Source organism: Numenius arquata, chromosome Z (assembly GCF_964106895.1).
Source record: "Numenius arquata chromosome Z, bNumArq3.hap1.1, whole genome shotgun sequence".
Classification (NCBI taxonomy): Eukaryota; Metazoa; Chordata; class Aves; order Charadriiformes; family Scolopacidae; genus Numenius; species Numenius arquata.
Genome location: NC_133616.1, coordinates 19,719,465 through 19,740,763, shown reverse-complemented (window position 1 = coordinate 19,740,763; position 21,299 = coordinate 19,719,465). Strand labels below are relative to the sequence as shown.

Below are 21,299 nucleotides of genomic sequence, written 5' to 3'. Positions count from 1 at the left end.
TTGCTGTTCTGAAGACTTTTCAAGATGAATGAGCAGAATGTGTGGAACTGAAGGGGCAGCAGTCAGCCGGTGCATATACCTTGCACGGGCATGAGAATTGCGCCAGGAAAAAAGCCTCAGATCTACTTCTCGCTGGGCCTCTCTGCTTCTGTCTGCTCCCATGATGTATTTCCTGCAGTACTTCTACTGGTATCCAAGCCATCCTGAACTGGAACAGGACTGGGAGCTGCTGCCTTGCAATGGTCTTAGTGCGGATTCCTGCCCAGCGTGTCAGGGGTGAGGCTGCTGCCGCCAAGCAGGGACAGGCAGCAGGAGCTGACGCCTCAGGGGCTGCACTCTGGTCAGCCAGTGGAGCACATGGAGACGGACCTGGGAGAGGTGCAGTAACACATGTTTTCCTTCCAGCTTATCTTCTTCTCTCTGTTGAAGTGGGTATGCGGATACCCAAACGTGTACGGAACCAGGCATAGGAGGCTGAGTTCCTGCTTCAGGTGTGTGGTGTGGAAACTGGTCGCCTTTGGTACATCGTTGGCAAACTCTTTGCTCTGCAGCACGTTTACCCTGTTGAAGTTCATCTCTGGAGATTCCCACTGCTGCCAGAGTTAACTCTGCTTTGCTCACTGATTTGACAGGAAAGGATGACCAAGAACAGAAGAAGAGAGAGAGGAAATCGGAAGCCAGAGGACACAAATCCTACAGCCCTTAAATCACTCCAACTTGCAATAATCATAAGACTTTTTTAATAAAAGTTTCACTCAGCCATGAACATTTTGTGAGTGCCTCTGAGACATTCTTTCTTTCAGAATCTATTATTGCTTCAGAGCAATATCTGTAATTGAAACAAATAATAAAATCCAATAAAGAGCAAACCGGGACAGTTTTGCTTGCCTTAAGGCCAACTGGTAGAGCACAGCTGATGGCCACACAGCTGCATTTTCTTCCTGTCAGAATAGTGTGGCCACATGCAGAATCGCCATGGGGAGTGCTCCCTGGGTTAGTGCAGAGCAACACCATTCGTGAGCTGACGCCTAAATAGTACAGACAACCATACGCCAGCACCTGCTCCACGCGTGCTGGCCCGGCTTAATTAACTTGTGCAGGATGCAGCCTGAAGTGTTTTTTCTAGAATATGCTATATGATCTTCTGAGGCTGTATGATACATGATACCGAATATATATAAACAAAGCTATGTTTTTTTCATTACATGGATATGAATATTAAATTTATATTATTATGCTGTCTGGTGATGTCTGCTTGATTCTGCATTCTTTATAATCTTTAGAAATAACTGACTGTTCTACTAGAACAGGTCTCATTGCTCTTGTAGAAATGCTGTTGTGACTTTGACCTAAAACTGGGGGAGCAGAACCCTTCACGGATCTGAACTTGCCCAGGAATGAAGGAGTGGAGCGCCATAGGTGACAATCTCAAGTCAGCCTGGCAGCAGGAGCTTTTTGGTGGATAGGCGACACGGTTCGGTAGAGATGTGGGAGTGAAGTACCCAAACAAGTATCAACTGTATTTAAAGGGGAAAGAATTAAAGGGAAGAAGACAGGAAACTCGTCATGCTTTGTTTATTCGAAATATAAATGTTCTTTATTGCTTACTGCTCCCTTATTAAAAAACAAACAAACATGAGACATACCAGCAAAAGAAAGGAAACAACTACATGGCCAGACCAAACAAAAGAAGAGATATGAGGCTAAGATATTTTGGTGGAATCTAAATTATGCTTCCTAAAACATTCTGTGCAAGGGGGGTCAACTGACTTCAGAGGCCCAGGTCTTAATACTACCTATACGAGCATCCGTCATTTTGTGAGGGACAAATTCTATGCGCTGGACAAATGGTGTCCAAAAGAGAAATTCAGGAGGACCATCTTGGCAGACATTCCTCCTTGGTCCCCTTCTGTAGATCTTGCTGCATGAGAGGGGTTTTGGCAGATAAATTCTAAATAACCACATAGAAGTATTGGAGGGCTTGAATCTGACAGAACAACTACAAACAAATCTGAATTATTTCCTCTCTGCTAACTATTACTAATGTATTTTGCAATGTTAATGCTATGGCCATTGGCTGTGGCTTTGAGCATGTGAAGCCCTGATTCAGATCAAGCGCCCCCAGCCCCGCACCGTGCAGCAGTGCCCAGCAGCAGACACTTAGGGGGAGTTTAAGGATTAGGCCCCGTGGAATAACTCTTCTTCCCCAGCAGACCCGTCTAAATCAGCAGTTCTGGTATTTCTTAAACTACCAGGATCCACTGTTTAACAGTAGGCGTATCCTCTGTGGATTTACCCCGTGCCTTTTGGTTCCTTTGTAATTCTGTGCCCCACAGCACCCTCAGGCAAGAAATTCCACAATATTCTCATGTAAAGGAGTCCTGCTGCCTGGCACTTTACATAGGCTCTCCCTAGTTCTCGCCTGATACAAAGTAGTGAATACTTGGTACACCTTGTTACAATCTTCTCCACACCTTCCATGGTTTTACAGATCTGCTCTTCATAAAGCCTTTCCCGCCCCCATCATTCTCTTTCCATGTTGAAAAATCCCGTTCTACTTCTGTTTCTCTTGCGTTGAAGCTGTTGTGTACAAGTTCTAAAAATACTTTTTTTTTTTTTTTTTTTTTTTTGCCTGCCTTTGAACTTTCTCTGCTTCTTCTTACCCATTTTGACGTGGGATGGCCGGCATTCAGGGATGTGTCATAACGATACTCGGAGGGTTGCTCTCGGTGTCCTCCCTAACAGTATTCCCAGCACTGGTGGGATCTCTGCACCCAGGGGATGGCTTCCCACAACTATCCACCCTGACCTCTCATCCCTTCCCTGAGCGATAACAGCTCATTCAGAGCCATTGACTCCCACCCCAGATCACGCTCCAGAGAGAAACAAGCCTGGGAAAGCCCCACCGTTTACCAAAGCTGCTGATCCGTACGAATGTTAATTGCAGTTAAGAGTCCTGTTGGGTCAGTACTAATTAATTATCATACAAGTACCACTACAGGCTGATGATAAACTTCCTGAGAGTTTAGTCCTAGTACACGCACAACTTTTAAGGAGGAGGGGCAAAACACTGAAGATTGTGATTTCTAGAAGAACCAGAAGAAAACAAAAGAGATGAACAGGGCTTTAACTTGGGCTTGGTGTTCTCTGCTGCTCACTGCTTTCAATTAAACAAACAAAAAGATACAATAAAAAAAAAAAAAAAAGAAAAACTAAAAAAAAATAAGTAAGAAAACAACTAAATAGCCATACCAAACAAGATAAAAGGTGAGAGGGGAAGACATTTAGGAGAGTTTAAATTCTAGAAAGTAATATTAGACTCATTTGAAATGTAAATTTAATGAATGGATAAAATTTAACTTATGAGCTTTGTCTGTTACCATCTTTTTACTCAGCTCCCAGTTCAAAAATGTTCTTTAGCATAGACCCTGCTAAGCATATGAGTGGATCCAACTCGACGTCACCTAACCGGGTCACTAAGGTGGTAAGAAATGACGGACATGTAAGTGCCTTGCTCTGAGGGACAGAGAGCACGCAAAGCCTGGGCACAAAAAATGCCATGAAGTCAGAAGATACTACAAAACTCTCACCGTACCAGGAGGAAATGAAATTTAGAAGCTCTGATATTTGTGTTGTATACTTAAAAAACCCCAAACCTCCAACTGATGCTGAATGTGATTTCTATTTGTCTTTGCAGTCAAACGTCCTCCATGCCCTCGGGAGCGTACTGTCTGATCACACACCATCGGTTTGCCATTTCTGCTGCCCTGGGCATTGTTGCTGCTGCAGATACTCGTACTATTTCTTAAAGATGCTTAAGCATGCAGGGGTTCCCCCCCCCCCGTCCCCCCCGCCCCTCCCTCTCTCTTCAGTTTTGCACCAGAACATCCTTTTTGTGTGAAATAACAACATATCCGAAGACGCTGGACTTGTACTAACACAGCCCTGGAGTAATGTAGGGTTCTGCGTAGTAATTTGGGCTGAAAGTGCTTGGACTGGCATGCTTCTGTGGTTGTTAATACTTGCCTGCATGTGAAGGCCCAGAGCAGCCTTCTGCGAGCCTCAAACAGTGTAGTGCTAGCCTAATCCCTCACACTGCGCTCGGCTGGGGGTTTCCAGGACACAGCAAGCCTAGAGGTGGGAATAGGGGGAGTTGCAACAGCGAGGCTCATATCCCTTGTGCAATGGAAAGTTTGGAGAGGAACCAGGGGACTGCCAGCTTTCCTGAATCCTGGCAGAAGATTGCAGAGATGCCTCTTCCCTCAGGCGAGCTGCGTCTCCAGGGTGAAACAGAGATGTAGAAACTGCAAGACAATAAACCGTGATTAATTTCTCTTGCTGGTGAATGCTGTGCTGCTGCAGTCCAATTTCCAGGTGTTTTTAAGTATAGTCACTATCTTGCTTACATTCTTCTGGGAAGAGATTCATTTAAATTAGCGCAATCTCTTCGGTCTCTAATTTACTGCGTAGGGGTGTGGATCAGGAGAGCTGTTTGCTGCTTAGCCCGAACAAGATTAACATGATGCTTTTGGGTTGAAGAAAGCAATTACGGTAATTGTGCGTGGGATGTTTGCATTGCTTGTCTTCTGGTTTTTCTAACCATTTTGCAATTTTGGGGATGTTATCTACTCCCGATGTAAGACCTTGTGAACAATCCCCTGCTTTGTGAGGGGCGGAGCAGATTGCACACTTTTCTTTCATCAACAGTTCTCACAAAGATAAGCCGTTTTCATCGTTGCCAGGTTGTGCTCCAATTTGTTCCATTGCCTTCTGTATATAAGACAATGCTGGCATTTCAAGCTTCTGCAAGACGGTCCCAGAATACTTGCACAGTAAAATGTGCTCTGTAAATTACAGTCCACTTACAGAAATCAAGGGTGGTTTTAATCTCTAGGACTACCCATTTCGATTTGTAGCTGGGATGCTACTTAGGCATTGAGCTGAAATCAGGAACTCCTGTATAGGCTGCTGTGTAGAGCTTCTTTATATATTGTATATGAAACTGCTTTATGTACCTTTTTAGGCAGCATGGTTGAATTGGAGATACAGCATACTTAGCGAGGCATTTCCACTTCAACAACTCGTTTCCCTTGTGGATTTGCCAAACCTGTTACTCAGCCTGTGGGATATAATACAAAGTCAAGCTGTTTACAGAATTAGAGGGCGGAATACATGAGAAATCCCAGAAAAGTTTACGCCTGATGCTGTGAGCATGGAAAGACTGCTCATCCCACCTGCAACAGGATGCAGATGTGCTCACTGGCGTGAGTGGTAATTCTGTGCCTGACAGCATGAACAACACTGGCGAATAAAGTTGTCTGTTTTATGGTAAATGCTACCAAAATAAAAGCATGGTTATGCAGAAAACATTTTCTTCGTGTTGGTCACTATTTTCTTTCCAAAGAAAAGCTTTTAACAAGGCAAAAACCAAAAAAAAACCCACCAAAAAAAAAAATTGTTTTGGGTTGGGCTGAAACTCAAGCCTCTCAGCTCTTTTGCAATTTTCCAACAGGCTCCCAGAGGTGCAAACAGCTTTTTTCCTTGTTAAAAAAGAAAAAGGGGGTGGAGGGAAAAGGGGAAGGGAGGAAAAAGAAAACCACCACACAACAAAACCCGAAAACCCCAAAGCCCTCCCGGTGTTTGCGGCAGGGTACCCCTCCCCAGCTCCGTAGCAGGCAGGCCGGGGCGCTGGAGGCCCGGTGTCCGGCCAGGTCGGGCTCCACCGACAGCCCTCCCAGGTGTTTGTCACCCCCGGCAGTGCCTTGGCAGGGGGTGTGTGGAGGTGGGGGCCGTACCGGCCACACTCCGCTACCACGGGCCGTACCGCCTCAGGACAGGGCCGGGCAGGCAGGCGGAGGCAGAGGACGGGCAGTACCGGGTGTCTGAAGGCCCGCCATCACCTTAGGCAGGCGCGCGGCCCTCTGAGGGGAGGCGGGGCTCGCGCCGCGGGGGCGGGGCGGCAGGGGGCGTGCCGCGGCGCCATTGGTGAGCGCCGCCCGGCCGTTGGAGCGCGGGCGGTGTCTGGGGCGTGGCGGTGGCGGCGGCGCGGGGCGGGCGGAGGAGCCGCCGTCCCCTCCTCTCCCCTCCCCTCCCCTCTCCTCCCTGCCGCCTTAAGGGCCCGGCGGGCGGTGCGACGGCGGCAGTAGCGCAGCGCAGCGCGGCGCGGCCGGCATCGCAGGGGGGCGGTGGCCCGGTCGGTCGCCATTGGCTCGGCGAGCAGCGCCTGGCGGCGGCCGAGCCCCTCCCTGCCGCCTCCGCGCCGCGCTCGCGTCGAGGCTGTCACCGCGCCGCGAGAGGAGGCGCCGCCGCCGCGCCTGAGGCCGGGCGCCCGGCGCTGCCAGCATGTTTGACAGGAGGCGGCTGCCCTTCGTGGCGCTGGACGTGGTCTGCGTGGTGCTGGGTAGGTCGGTGGGGCGCGGAGGGGGGAGGGGGGGGGGGGAAAGGGGGGCGCGAGGGAAGCTGTTGCCGGGGCGCCGCGCTCCGCTCCCTCCCCGCAAGGCACCGGGCTAATGGCATGCTCGCCTCCCCCCTCCCCGCGGCGCCAGGCACCACCCCGGAGCGGGTCTCCTTCCAGCCTGCGCCTTGGCTCTGCCTGTCTGCCGCTTCCAACGCTGCCTGCCATCCCTTCACCCGCCCTCCCTTCTTCCCTCTCGCCCTCCCCTTCCCTTCGCCGCCGCCCCCGGGAGGCGACGGGGCTGCGCTCTGCCGCCCCTCACCCGCAGCAGCCCGTGCACTGTCGCCCCCCGGGGCTGCGGGCTGGGAAGGGGAGAGCGCTAGGGGGGCGGGAGCTGCTGCCGCTCATCCACTGACACCTGGAACTGCCTCTTCTCTCTGATGTCCTTACTCTTCCTGCCCTAACCTCTTCTGTCGGCTGTAGACCGGTTGTGGCAAAAGCCTGTGCTGGGGAGGTAGGTGTCTGCAGCCTGGGATGTGTTTGTCACCCGTGGTGGGTCGGAAAGCTGCCCTGAAAGGGGCCGGCATCACAGGAAACACGCTCCATCCCAGCCTCCGGCAGAGGTGGCTCGATAGGTGGTGTGCAGTAGAGAAGAGGTTCGCTTTAAGGTTTGAGTTGTACGCGGCCTCGGTGAGACGAAACAAACGCTCGAGGCTGAGGCTGAAAGCGAAATGGGATGCTTGTTAGAAGATGGTGTTTGCGCCCTGGTGTCTGTGCGCAGCAGCGAGGGGCAGGGGCAGGAGCGGCGATGTCTCGGTGCGGTGATGGCCATGTGTGGAACCGCAACAGCCATAGCACACTGCCGCAGCACTGCGAATACTTGTCTTGCCTAGTCCGAATAACAGCACCTTCCTAATGTTTTTGTTGTGTTTCAGTCTCTAGCTCTGTTGAAACTACATCATTGCCTGTCAATTTGCATTAGCTCTCCTCTTAGAGTCGGTGTGAAGAGTAATGATGTTAGTTACCGATCAGCGAAGGAGAAGTTGTACTCTGTAAAAAGCTGGGATTCCTGGGTGTTGAGAGCCTGGGAAGTGTCTTCAGTATCAGAAGATGTACTGGGTCAATTTTAGGAAGTTTTAGGTTTGGATGTTTAATGAGAGTAGTACTTCAGTAATAAATCTAGTTCACTTTCTCCTCATGTTCATTGGGTGGTGTTCAGTCAAAACAGGTCTGGCCCATGAAATCCCTTTTGGCTGAAGATGTCTCTAGTATCAGTATGAACTTAATGAACGTTTTACCTTGCTAGATGCTTCAAGTAGCAATGGCACCCGTAGCTAAATGGCAATGAAGAACAAAATTATGGTGAATGATGCATTGTTCTGAATAACTGTTACGAGAGAGAGCGAGCTTTTGGAGAATGATAGTGGATCCATGTAGGAGCAGTCTTTATTCAGAACAGAAGTTTTACAAAGCTATGCTGTAGCAAGGCTTAAACTTCAGTGCCATCTTTATGGCCAGTAAAGCAGTTGTCTGTCCTGATAATTGTCATTACAAAATCTTTATAATCGAACAAAAGTTTGCAGTGTGCATATACTTCGGTCTGTTTGAAGCATATGTGCATGTCCTAAGTAATCTTGAGTAATCAAGGAGAACAAAATGTGTTAAAATTAAGACTATAGGAGGCATGTGATTCAGGGCTGTCCAGCTAAAGGAATGAGGATTTCTCCCTGCTCCGAGTTACTACCTGGGGGGTAGATTCTTGACCTTGCCCTGCAGTATAATATCAATTTACACATTTTCCCCTGCTCCCATGTAGCATTTGGATCACAGATGCCCTAATCTGATACCTTAGTCTGCTGGAGGGTTGACAGACTTTGTTTTCCCTTGGGCTTGTTTACTTCCTATTAGAGGGAAGAAAAATGCAGGCAGTGCATAACATGAAGTTTCTTGACACTTGCAACTTCAAACATATTGAGTTACAGGTTTCAATGAAACTCTGGCTGAGACAAAAATACCTTGGTGTAGTAATGGAAAAGATACTGGATATAGGACTAAATTATCTTTTCTCCCTCGCTCCCATGTGATTGAGACAGGCCCTTAAGTTCTTAAGCCTGTGTGTCTAAAGGGGGAATCTTGTTCTATTTTTTTACTGTAAAAATAGTTCCTGTTGATTGTGGACTTTTATTCTAATGCACTTTTCCCCCGCCCTTCCCCCCCCGCCATGTGCGCTTTGCTATCTGCTCAAATGACTGAGGTAACTGCCCAGATAAAGTGGCCTGTGGGTATCGATAACTCGATACCTAGTATCTCCACTAAAGAGACCATGAAGCTTCCAAGAGAAATCTTTAACTTCTTTAACTGCATCATACTGAAGGTTTAAAACTATGTAGACCAGAAGACTAAACTCTCAATCTTAATGCAATAGCCTGTTCTGCCACAAAAAGGGATACCAGTAGCATACACGTGATTCCCAAGGTAACTTTTACTGTCAATTGATACAGAGCTTGCCTTTTTTTCTCCTCCCTCTTCTGCCTGCTCCTTCCCCATAGTAAGTGAAGATGGACAAGAAAAATTAGTCTCACCAATGTTGGACTGAAAAAAAGAAAGGATATCACTTCAAGTTAACAGTGACTTGGCTTATTATCCGTAAGCTCACGGCAATAGAAGCAGATGACTCTGACTGTATATCTGTGACTGATTTGCTCCTGTTTTAGTCAAATAGTTCTTTGTGCAGATTCAACTCTCCCAACACAAGTTTTCCAAAAGGTAAAGAAGGGAAAAAGATCGTTACTAATTTTTGGTGATTTAAATGGGTTTATTGAAAGGTTGGACAAGTGCTCAAGCTGGAGCAGATGTAACAGACTAAGAAGGAGATCAAGAAAGAGCAGGCAGCACAGGAGGGAGGAACATCTCCCCCTTTATGTGGCATTAAGCTATTAGATCAGTTTGGTTGCCTGCAATGTAAGTTTAAGGTTGCTCTTAGTTGGCCTTAAGGAAACTCCCTCCCTCATCCATCTTTCTACCCAGTAAGGGAGAGGGAATTCAGGGAAAGCAGTCTTTGGTGCTGTGAGAAAATACATAAAAACCTCTCTTTCTCTTACTAGGCCAATAATTCTTTTATTCTAAATGATACTAGTGTTTCAGCAATAAAATAGCTGCATGTTCTGTAATCTAAAAGAGGAAAAAGCTGCAGGATCTGTCCTTAAATAGTGGGATGAGGCTGTATCTGCATTCTGCGAGTGTGTGCTGATCTGCAGTGCTGAGTGTGTGGGTGCTGCATGTCTGTGTGCAGCTCTGCAGTGCTACAGGCAACAGCTCCCTTACCCTGTGTGGTCCAGTAGACACTGGTCAACTTCCATCGATAGAAAGCATGAATAGCCTGGATTGCAGTGTTTCTTTCTCCTGCATACTCATCTTACTTGTCTCCTTGTTTTTCTGATGGAGAGACATTTTATATAGCATGGCACAGCTATGTAAATGGAATGACATTTCTAGAGTGAAACCAGTTTTCACTGATACCAAGACTTGATTCTTATGGTTTATTACACTTCCAATTTGTCAATGCAAAAAAAAAAAAATAGCTTATTAGAATAACTTAATTAGTTAGCTTGTGACTGCTGTCTTCATTAGGCACTATACATATACTCTGTGTCAGTCTTGCAGGTATATTGTTTGACTGTAAGTCAGGCTCCTTCATTCAGGCAGGTAAACAACACTTAAAGAACAAAGTTGGGAAATCCATTCCCATAATCAGTGGAAGAACTACAAAATACACTTACCTGTAGACCAAACTCTCACTAAGACCAAGTCAGATTAAAGTAAATTCTGCAGAGGTGACTGGAGCAATAAGGAAAATATTCTCCCTGATGCTAGACTCCAGGACAGCTTGCATCTGGTCTGTGCTTGTTGCAGTTTATGCCTAACTTGAGTGCATGGATGCAATACCACAGAACTGTGTTTCTTTAGTCCATTGCCTGACTATGCAATCACTGACAAGCTATTGTAAGTAATTAGGGAGTGTACTTGTGGTTGCTAGTCTAATATAAGAATATATACAACCTAAGATTAGAAAAATAAATGTCTTCTAAAGAATTTGGCTCTTCACTGTTCTGATCCACTCTTCTGCAATATGTTGGAAATAGTAAAAAGTTACTTAGTTAAATGTAAAACTGCCATGGAATCTAGTTATGTTTGGTGTATGTGTAGGGATTTCTTTTCTTTTTTCTTTTTTTTTTTTTTCCCCTCCCTCCTCTCCATGTCCTACACTGTGCTGGTTCAAGAAGCCAACTGTAAAATTCCTTATTGCCCAGCCATTCTGTAGCAGTGGAGCTGTCTGCTACTTGGGTGTTGAGGCACCCTGAGCTGTGAGCAGTACCCATGCAAAAAAAGGGGGTTAATAGGTGGCTGGTGGTGACTGTGGCAGTCCTGTTTATCTCTTTTGTCATGAAGCTACTTGAGTAAGAGAAGGAGGACATCTAGTCTTCCAAACAGCTGAACTTGTTTAGAAGAACTAAATCCAGAAATACTAAATGCTTATATCACTTTAAGTTTACTATTTAAAGACTGCTGGAATGTTGTGTGATACAAGGCAATATGCTGAACAGTAGATGCATATGTGTAGGACAGGTGAGTCTGCTTTTACAGTATGTCACCTGGGAGAGTTAGATGGCTGGACCACTCTGCACACTCTGTACAATGTTTTTGCTTTAGGTGCTGTTATTCCATTTTTGGAGTGTGTACTCGTCTGTCACTAAAGGCAGCCGTCTCTGTGACAATTAAGTTATTGCTGTTCAATCAAGGAAGGCCCCCTTCTATGTGGGCTAGCACTTCCTGATTGCCCTAGTTCAAATAAAACCTCGTCCACTATTACTTGTGACTCACTAACATGTGTGTCACTATTTTCCATGTCACATGGATGCTAAATCTTTTTTTTTTCTACTACATGAATACATTGTTGAGCTGTAACAGGTTCATGTGAAAGGGCAGCTTGTCTTCAAATGACGCTTTTCACCAAGTACCATTAAGTTGACTCTCAGTTCATTTAGAAACATGGTTACCATCTAAAAACAGGGAAAAATCTTCTCTCTCTTACTGTGCTTTCTCAAATACATAAGACCAAATACTCTCGTTGTGACGTTGTGCTTTGTTACTGATCTTGTCAACAGTCACTTCTTTTTTCCTCCCCCACATAAAGAAGGATTCTCGACCCAGAGACTCTCTCTGTCTTGCTAGGAAGCCTACAGAAAAGCTTTAGGTTACAACTTGACTTGTTAATGAACACTGAAGTCAGCAATCAGGTTCTTGCTCTGCCAGGTATTGCTGTTAACATGTATCTTGTACTCTGGTTAATCCCTGCCTCAAAAAGAAGTTCTTGCACTTGCTTTTTACAGCAACAGGTAAATCCTAATTCACCTTCCAATGCCTTCCCAAGAGCCAAATCTTGAACTCAGCTCTACGCTCTTTCCCTCTTGGCATAACAGAGGAAGATGCTTGTCCTAACCAGCTGCCTGAATCCAGGTGACTTTTCAACCTTAGACAGAACTCTTGCAGCATGCTTATGTGAAGGTGGTGCCCTTTGCTTAAGGGAATAGGAGGGAGGGGGCTTCTGACATATTTTTCTGTAGAAAACGAAGTACTACACTACAGCTAAATGATAAAATAGCTTGTCACTCGTAGTTAGAGGTCATACCTCACCTTTATAGCTGCTTGGGTGCTTGTTGAGCCTGTGCTGAGCTGATTCAATACACCAACCTGGTTCTAAAGAGTTGGATAGCATGAACTCATACTGGGAGGGGAAGTAAAGAGTTGACACATTGTTGCCTGCTACTGCATAGTTTTATGTAGGAGCACTATTGCACTGACCAGATGCTGATGACAGTATAAAGCTGTCATAGTCCTCTCTCTGTGACTGTGATGGAGCCACAGAAGCAGGTGGCACGAAGAGGTGACCTAACTCTGGAATGTACCTGATGATGAAGGATAACTTGAGCTTTACAGCCTTCCAAGTGACTTTGGATTTAACTGTGACAACTGATAATGCTCTTTCTAGAATTGTTCCAGGAGAATTAAAACAAACTTATCTTGGATGATGGAGAAGAAAAAAAGAAAGTGCTGAACAGAATTAAATAGAACCTTATTGGCAAGATATACCACCCACATAAGTATGGCTTTGAAAAAAAAAAAAGTCAGATTCATTGGTATGGGCTTGATTACCACTGTATCTGCTCAGTGTGGTGGTGGTGGTGGCAGGGGTTCTCTTCCCTATCCTGTAGAGGTCACTCCCCCTTCTTGGGGTTTAATCAGGTAAAATAGTTGACTGAAGACAATTGAAAAATCCACAAACACTATAAAGTGAGACAATGGGTGACTAGTTTTAGCTTTAGATAGTTTTAATTTTTGTCATAAAAGTGGGCTATCCTGAAGAAGCAAGATTTCTTTAAGATACTTTCTTAGACTGTTTTGTTGAAACAATATAGTTGCCACTACATCAGGAACTACTAGTCAGTTCAGCTGTGGCAATAGACCTCTCAGTCCCACCTTTGAGTACACTCAAAAGCAATTTTCCAGCTAGATGGGCATAGTTCTGCAGTTTAAAAGCTGGAAGAAAACTGTGCCACTTACATTAAGGATCTTCTGCTTATCTCTTGTTGCTTAATAATCAACTGCTAATGAGTTGACCCACTTTCTGGTAGGAATTTTCCTTTCCAAGTTATAAGACTGATGTCAGAGGCACAGAACAAAAACGCGTCTATGGGTAGACTTAAACTGTACCTTTCAAATTACTTTTGCTGGATTCTCTAGTACATGAATTCTTCTAGCACAGTCAGGTCCAGCTTTAAAATCAAGACTGCTTATTCATAATAGAAACCAAAAAGAGACTCAAGTAAGATTCTTTAGCAGAATATGATACAGAAAAATAATGTTAACGCTCTAGTGCACTTGTCAAACACTCAATATGGTAACAGAGTTACAGGGTTTGAAACAACCAGTACAAGAAGCGTTAATAGGCAGGTCTTGGTCTGTTATAGTCTTTGCTGATTCATCTTTAAAAACCTCTAACCAAGGTGCAGTCGTAACTCAGTGTGTTAAGGCACTTCAGTATTGTACTTCACAATTTTGGCATCTCCTGTTCCTTGGCATCTTGATATCTGGCATCAGGAAAATAAAGCTTTTTTGTGTTTTAAATTAAGAAAGGCAAGTATGTCAGGTCAGGGCACCCATCTTCAAATGGCTATAAATCCTGATTCTACTAAATGGAACCAAAGGTATGCAGGAGCAATATCAATAGAGCCTTATTTCTGTGCTGCTGCTGCTGAAACAATGGACCTTGCTAGACTTAGCCTAGATTTTAGTGCATCCTTCCCTTTGGCTGCCATTGCTAATCATGCTACTTTCAGAGGGGCCACATGGGGTTGCTTAATCTCATAAGGTAGCTTTGAGATGTTAACTAGCCATCGCTGCTATAGAAGAATAGTCATAGGCCTTTTTTGCATGATCCCTTTCCTAGGGAAGAAGGAAGCTGTACCGAGCAGGAATTTTGCTTGCCTTAAGTGTAGAAGGGATTATATATCAAATTTCAGCATCTTGGGTAGCTTCTGCCTCACTTAGAATAAGGTAGAATTTTTCCCTCAAATTAATCTTACTGCGTTTTTGTCCTTTAAACTTTGTCCTGTTCTTACTGCAGATCTGTGGATTACTGTAAGCCTGTTCCAACTGAGTCTTAGATGACTGAGTCACTGGAACATAACAGTAGGTGCAATATTCTCTGCAACTGGAGTACTGGGATGATAAGAACACCTATGTACCTACGCTTATCTGCCTTATTTTAAAGTATCTGAAGGGCAATGAACCTTAAGCTGAAGGGGCTGGTTTGGAAGCTAGTGGTAGAGACGTTTGAGAGAATAACCTTTTAATTGTAACCAGGGAACCTTCTCATGTGCAGCAACCTAATGGGGAGCATATATGGCCCTTAAGGGGTCAAGGGCACATACTGCTGAGACATAGAATGTAGGCAATGAAATCAAGCCCTGCAAATAGCTCCAGTCAGGAACTATTAAATTCCATAAAATTCCAAAAATCATCATTGTAGTCGGTGTCTTATTTTCTTGGTGTGTCTTGAGCAAATTCTGTAGCTTTTTGCTGACTCAGGGAAATTATGGCTTCAACTTTGTTTCGTTAGGTGAGCCTATACTGCAGTAGTAGTCATTTGGTTAAAATACTTCAAGCCAGTATGGTGGCTAGGTCTAATGCTAATGGAGATCCTGGAAACGGAACTGAGGTCGCTATTTCTGCTTGCAGACTCAGTCTCTTGTCACTATTTCCATCTCATCTTGAAAAATCTCTGATCATTAATATATAGAAACTAAGATCACAAACTTAATGCAGATAATTTCTACTGAAACCGGAAAGCAACATCTGCTTTATTATATGATTACTGGAAGACTTTCTATCCTGTGGCATTATTCATTACATTCAAATGACGAACAACGTTGTATATTTTGTACAAATTCTGGTTAAATGAACTTCTTGGGAAGTCTTCTGAATCAGTACAAAACAATTGCTCTGATAGCTCTAAAATATGGGGCATTCTCACTTTTCCTTTTAAAATTATATTTAGATCTAGCTTAATACAGAGCTTATCTTCTCAAAAATGTAGTTAGACACTAAAAACTTCAGTGTACCATGAAAAAAATGTGGTTCTGATAACTAAAAATACTCTTTACATACTGTTGCGGCCACCATGTTTCAGCATAAAGTGACACTCTGGTGGATGCCAAGGTAGACAATCTTATGGATATTAAGTCCCTCTGTAGCACTGCCATTGTAAGGCCTGTTAAAAGACTCTTTAAATAAAATATTATCATGCTTGTTCGACTCAGTGGAAAAAGAGTATTTACACTCCTAAAAACTAACTGCCTTATTACATTTGTGGAGACTGAATGTATTTCAAATTAGAGTATTTCACATATAGCCAATAATCTGGAAAACCTAAAAGCCTCTTCCTGTGCATTCCCACAAAACAAAGATTAAAATGGAAAACTAGTTATAACTTCTGGTGTTTAAAAGAGTAGTGGTCTTAAATGGTATTCAGAGTTGGTGTTACCTGTAGTGAAAAAAAAATCCCTTCCTGCATTGCCAAGAGTTGACCTTGATAGTTCAGTTTCTTTTGCTGTATTGTTTTCCCCCTCTGGTAAGCTCAGTGCTTCCAAGTAAATTGTGGAAGGTCTTGATCTTTAGGGGCGTGCACATGGATTTGTATCTGTGGGATTTTTAATTCTCTAGACGATACAGTCAAAGCCTCCAACAGTGAACCTAATACTGAGCCCATAATGCAAGCAGTGATTAAATATTTAATTTACCCTAAACAGAAAGGCTTATAGCAGGAGAAGTCACTCTGGCTGCAGCCAGTTGGATTCTTCCCCACCCCATGAGCAGCACTGCAACACAAGGAGCTGCTGACCTCTCTATCCTTCCCATCCCACCTCTAGTGCCTTTTGCTTTTAGCTATTAGTCTGAGGGTCTTATATCTTTCTGTCAGTAATCAGGGCAATTGGCCTCTGCCCCACTGGGTGAACTGCTAATGAGTTCCAGGTGGTTGTCGATTGGCTGGCCTAACTTCAACCTTCTCCCTGTAACAGAGCAGAGCCCAGGCCATAGCCTTTGCTTGCAAAGTTTGCTTTGCCGAGCAACTGGCTTGCTTGAGCTGCATGTTTTTCTCTGTGTAAGTAGTAGAGCAAGGTTAGGATATATTACTGTCTTGTCTCTCTGCATTTCTTATTTTGTACTTCTGTAAATGCTCATAGGAGAAACAACTGCATGGTTTTTAGACTAACAGGTACTTAGTGCTTCTCAAAGTCCAGTTCTTTGAAATGTAGATAAGGGAGAACACACTTGTCTATGTGAGTATTTTTAAACAAGTGTTGTGACTTGTTCTAATGGATTAGTAATGCAGATAACAAAACTAGTGCTCCCATTTGGTACTAAGCTGTTGAATGTGGAAAAAACAGAATATAATGTAGTTCTCTGTTAGTAAATGACTGGACTAGAAACTGTGGTCTTCTGTGTTGAGGCTGGTCCAGCTCAGAGGAAGGTTTCTTTCACTTCTTCTCTCCACCACCCTTGCCTTCGCTCAACCGAAAGTGTAAAGCATGGTGAGGGAGTTGTTCAGTGAAACTGTCATCCGCTGGCCCAGGTTGCTGATCTGGCTTCTCTGCTAGCCAAATCACAGATCATAAAACAAATAAGTGTAAGTAAGTAGTGCATAGTTGCAAGTAGAATAGTAGCAGAGATTAGAATGTAGCTCAGTCTTTTAAATACATATATCCTGTTTACTGAAGCCTAGCCACAGCTTCTGGTGTTATCAGAACAATCAGTTTGCTGGTAGTAGAAATATTTTGCATTCCTTGGGGTAGAAAAGTAAAACAAAGTCCTTTTAAAGTGGCTAGGAGTTGTGGATGACACACTCATCTTGGCTACTGAAAATAATGTATTGATTTTTCTGTTGTTCGTACCTCACCTCTAGGTGTCAAAAGTCCAAATGCTTTGTTGTTTTCTTAATCTCTTCTTCCTCTTAGTAGTTTTTTGTATTCCCAGAACCTCTGGTCTGAGGTGTTGATTCTTTCCTTTGACTGCTTGTGGAAAAAAAGAATTCAGTACATCTGCTTTTGTGCAAAGAACAGTCTCTTTTACAGATGCTTGCAAACTCTCAAGCAGCACGAGGTTGACCTGTCTCAGTTTCTTTAAATCTTTTGCATACTTCCTTACCTCAGACTGTACATTGCAAAATGAGGAGCAAAGCAAATATGGTTGTCCTGGCTGAAAATAAAAGCAAAAATACATGTGTAAGAATGGGAGAATTTAAATTTTCACTTGCCCTCAGTAGTAATTACCAGCTGTATAGGTTCAGCTCAGAATGATGGCATTTGTCTGTCTGTGGGGTTATTTAACACCATTATTCTCTCTAATAAGAATGTAGGCTATGAAAAGTACCTTTAGATGAGCAGACTTTAAGCTGAATAACTGATCTGTTTTGAGGCTGTTGTTTGCTGTGTTTTATGGAGCTTATTTCTCCGATACAGCCAGAATTCCTGTTTGACACCCCGTAATTTAACTTTAAATTGTGGATTTCTTTACAAAAGCTGAAGCTGACTTTTCTGTCAGTGCATCAAGTGCAGAATGTATTGATTCTTTTCTTTCAGGATAAGTGTAGAGAAATATAAAAATTCTTCTCAGTCTCATGTTAGTCTAGTACATTTTCTCTTAATTAGCACTTGTGAGTTCAGTACAGCATGAAGAAAAAAAACTTTGGTTAATAATCAATCTGGAATATTCTCATATGCCATAGTATCCCTTAAGGGTAGCTGCCTTTCTCCCAGTTTCTAGATATTCATTTGTTTAAAGGAGAAGAACTTCCTGATTGAGAACCAGGTAGGATTCTTGTGTGTCTTGGAGAAATTGAAACACCAATTCAGCACAAGTTTTTAAGATGACACAGGGCCTCAAGTGAAGATTTGGTTGCTTCCACAGATAAGGAGGCCAATTGGGTTAATTAAAGGATGTTTACAAAAAAATACAGTGCATTCCTTTGAACTACTTAAAACCAGTGAGGAGAAACCAGCCCTGACCAGGAAACAATTTTTTAAGCTGATCTGAGATAATGGCCAGTGTGTCTTTGTTCTCCCTTCTTCAGCACCTTTGGCTACATGTTCCTATTCTGTCCTTTACACCAGCTCTAACAGCTCTGCACTCGGCCAGATGAGCAAGTGCTCCTGAAAAACCTGTATTGTGTGGACATGGGCTTTTCTTTTTTGGACAGGTTGGTGTGGAAATCTAGTGCCATGGTGAGGAAGGGGATAGCAGTGGATGGATGGGCACAGGTGGGAGAAGTGGGAGAGTCTTGGTTGTCTTGAGCTGCTCTTGAAAGCACAGCCGGGTTTTGTGAGAACCACACTTGGTTCTAAACTAGATGGTGCAGTATAACTGAAATGGTTAGACACCTAAGAGTATCTTTCCTTCCAGATATAAAAACTTAAATTGACTTAAAGTGTAAGACCTATCTAAAACTGTGTCCACAGACTTAAAATTTAGAAACATTTTTCTTAGTTAAGTAGAACAATGACAGTATTTTCAGACCCTGAATCTGTTAAAGAATATTCTCTGCTGGTCTTAAATATTTATGGCAACTGCCGTACGTAAAATAGGTTAATTCAGCTACAAATGCTATTTTTTCCCTGTTTAGGGAAAAATATCCCATGCAGCTTGCTGTATGATTCTGATACCTGGGTGTCAGAATCCAACTACTTATGCCTCTAAACTTAAGCACCTAACTCTAAAGTTACAGGTGTGATAAATGCCACAAAACAGATTAATAGTGCAGTGTTACACACACTGTAAAAACATCATATCATCACAGTTTGATATCCATCACTTCCATTTATAGGATAAACTGTGGAACTTATATGACTTCTTTGTTTTAATCTTACAAAAAAAAAATCAACATTTTTTCATTAAAGTTTTTCGTTTGTTTGTTTTTTTTCCCAAAGGAAGGCTTCAGCTCCCCCTTCCCTTGGGTATTGTTTTTTCTTGACATTCCCTTTCTGTGGGTGGAGAGCCATTCTCACAGTGACTTCCTCTCTTTAGTTCCCACCCTGGACTTCCCTTCCTTCCTTAAAGGCTTTTGTGTCATGCTGTGTTGTCCAGACAGATGTGATTAAATATGAGTTCCCTGGAGGCTATTGATATTACTGTGAATTATCTGTAGGTTTTCAATGGAAACTACACTATATATTGCTTGAACCTCCAAATTACAGTTGGAAACTCCTCGTGAACTCAGGGTAGCCCCATATAACTACTTCAGCTAGCTTAGCTTTACGCTGTACAAATGTGTTACCCTGTTCTTATAGCCAAAATCTCATGGTTGTTTCTTCCCTGCAACCCCCACTCAGTAATTCAGATGTTGGTCTTGCCTCTCTCCTCTCCCTCTCCATCCTGTGCACTTTCATTTTTGCCTATGTCTATGAGGCTTTTTCACCTTTCTTTCATAGGTAAAGGCTTCAAATCTCTGCAGTCTCTTTTCCTGTTCAACTTTGTCACTACACTGTAGCTTTCAGGGTTAGCCTGTCTGTTTGTGTGGACGTTACAGAAGTGTCTTCCAGTCTTTTACAGTCTTGGATGGGCCAGTTCCAGAGCACGTGAGTGGTCAGGTTGTTTTCCCTGTATAATTAAAAGGGAGAGAAACCAGATCAGAGGACTGTTATCTGTTTCTTGCTACTGCCTAGCAAAACAGCCCAGAACCTGTTGGTCACGAGTCCTTGACAAGATCAACTACATAAATTTTAACAGAAAATAGGGAAACTTCAAATCTGAGTCTGAAGCACGGGGGAACGTCAAGGAACAGTATTTTTTCACAGCTGAGGGTCATGCTTTAGAGCATATGAGTAACAACTGAGCTATTATGATCCCTTAAGGTGTAAAGTTGCCTAGATCAGAAGAGCACCCTCAGAGCTTACTGCTGGTACTGGCTAGATTAAAAGGAAGAGGATGTAAGTTGTGAAGAGGACAAGGTATAAGAGTTGATCTACAAGATTGCATTTTAGCCTTATAATCTTTCACTAAATCATGGTCACCCTTTCCTCCAGTTTGTAGAAGCTAATGAAACTGAACATACATGCATTCCTCAAGTTCAGTGTACAGTCAGCCTGCTTAAAGGTCATGGAGATGCTTGGCACCTGTGATGGCAATACTGGTCTATTATGTAAATTAGTGGGGTTCTTTTTCCTCTTAGGGTGAAAACTTCCGGACCGTTTGCTTATACGTACTAAGTGGTGTCTTCTCTCCATGTAAAATGAGCAAGAGAAAATGCTTGCCATAGGTTAATGTTCAACTAAATACAATTTGCAAAGTCTTCTACTCGACTGCTGGCAAGCAGTGCATCATTTAGATTGCAGTAGAAATTCTAACAGCAATGCAAAAAATGGAAATGGGAACTTAGTAAAAGAATATGAGAAATTGGAAGTTGGTTATGCATCTTATGCTATGGACTATACAAATGAATTTTGCAGTCACTTTGGTGAAACTGTCCTCATCTGTCCCTTGTAAAGTACTTTACTGCATGATGTAGTCAAATCAGCCTGATTTAATGAAAAGGTGCATCCTTTTCTTGCAAAGAAACAGATGTAGAAATGGAAAAAAATTACAAAGAAATATTTAAATGTATAGGCAGTAGAAAAACTTGAATAACTGCTTGTTATGTAAAAGTTCTCACAACAAATGTCATATAAAGATGACTATTTAAAGGAAAGAAAAGAAAGCTTAAATTAAATCTTGAGTTCTTTTCCTCTTTGTTTCATGAAAACTGAGCGCATAACACTCAGGAATTCTCCCTAATTAAAAAAAAAAAAGCCCTCAAGCTTCTGTCTTAATTAGGTTACAGAGTGAGTAATTGTCTCCTGCTGCAATTACACAACAAAAAAACCCAACCCCTTCATATTCAAAGTGAAAACACTGCTTGTCAAATTTAGGGTAATTTCTCTTTTTCATGTACACTCATGTAAATATTCTCTTACAATTCCTGAAGAAACCTTCCTTGAAAAAAAAAAAAGCATGACTAAACCTGTGTGCTTTGGTGGCAAAAAATTTGGAATTTTTTGAGAATTCTGTATTTGCAAGTGAATTGCTGGAGTGTCTTCTAGTTTTGAACTGGAGCACTTAGAGAACTTTATTTCAGCAGCTAGTAAAAATAAAGTAGCCTGTCCTTATGAATCTTATTGTAAAAAGTGAGCAAAACTGGCTAAAAAAGGTTGAGCTGGAAGACTGAAAGATGTAATTAAATGAAGAAAAATTCATGGTGTTGAGTTGTAGCAGCTTTTATTGTTAAAAAGATTTTTATGTCTGTTAGGTAGCCAGT

At 43.1% G+C, this 21,299-nt stretch overlaps 1 protein-coding gene across 2 annotated transcripts in view; it reads left to right on the top strand.

Annotated features, from left to right (window-relative positions):
* Positions 1–6,138: 6,138 nt before the first annotated feature.
* The window catches only part of PLPP1 (phospholipid phosphatase 1), a 67,302-nt gene continuing 52,141 nt past the window's right edge, over positions 6,139–21,299 (top strand). For both annotated transcript variants that reach the window (XM_074166741.1, XM_074166739.1), the window contains exon 1: positions 6,139–6,400. In XM_074166741.1, the coding sequence (XP_074022842.1) occupies positions 6,343–6,400 (58 nt within the window). In that variant the 5' untranslated portion in view covers positions 6,139–6,342. The remainder of the gene's footprint in view (positions 6,401–21,299) is intronic.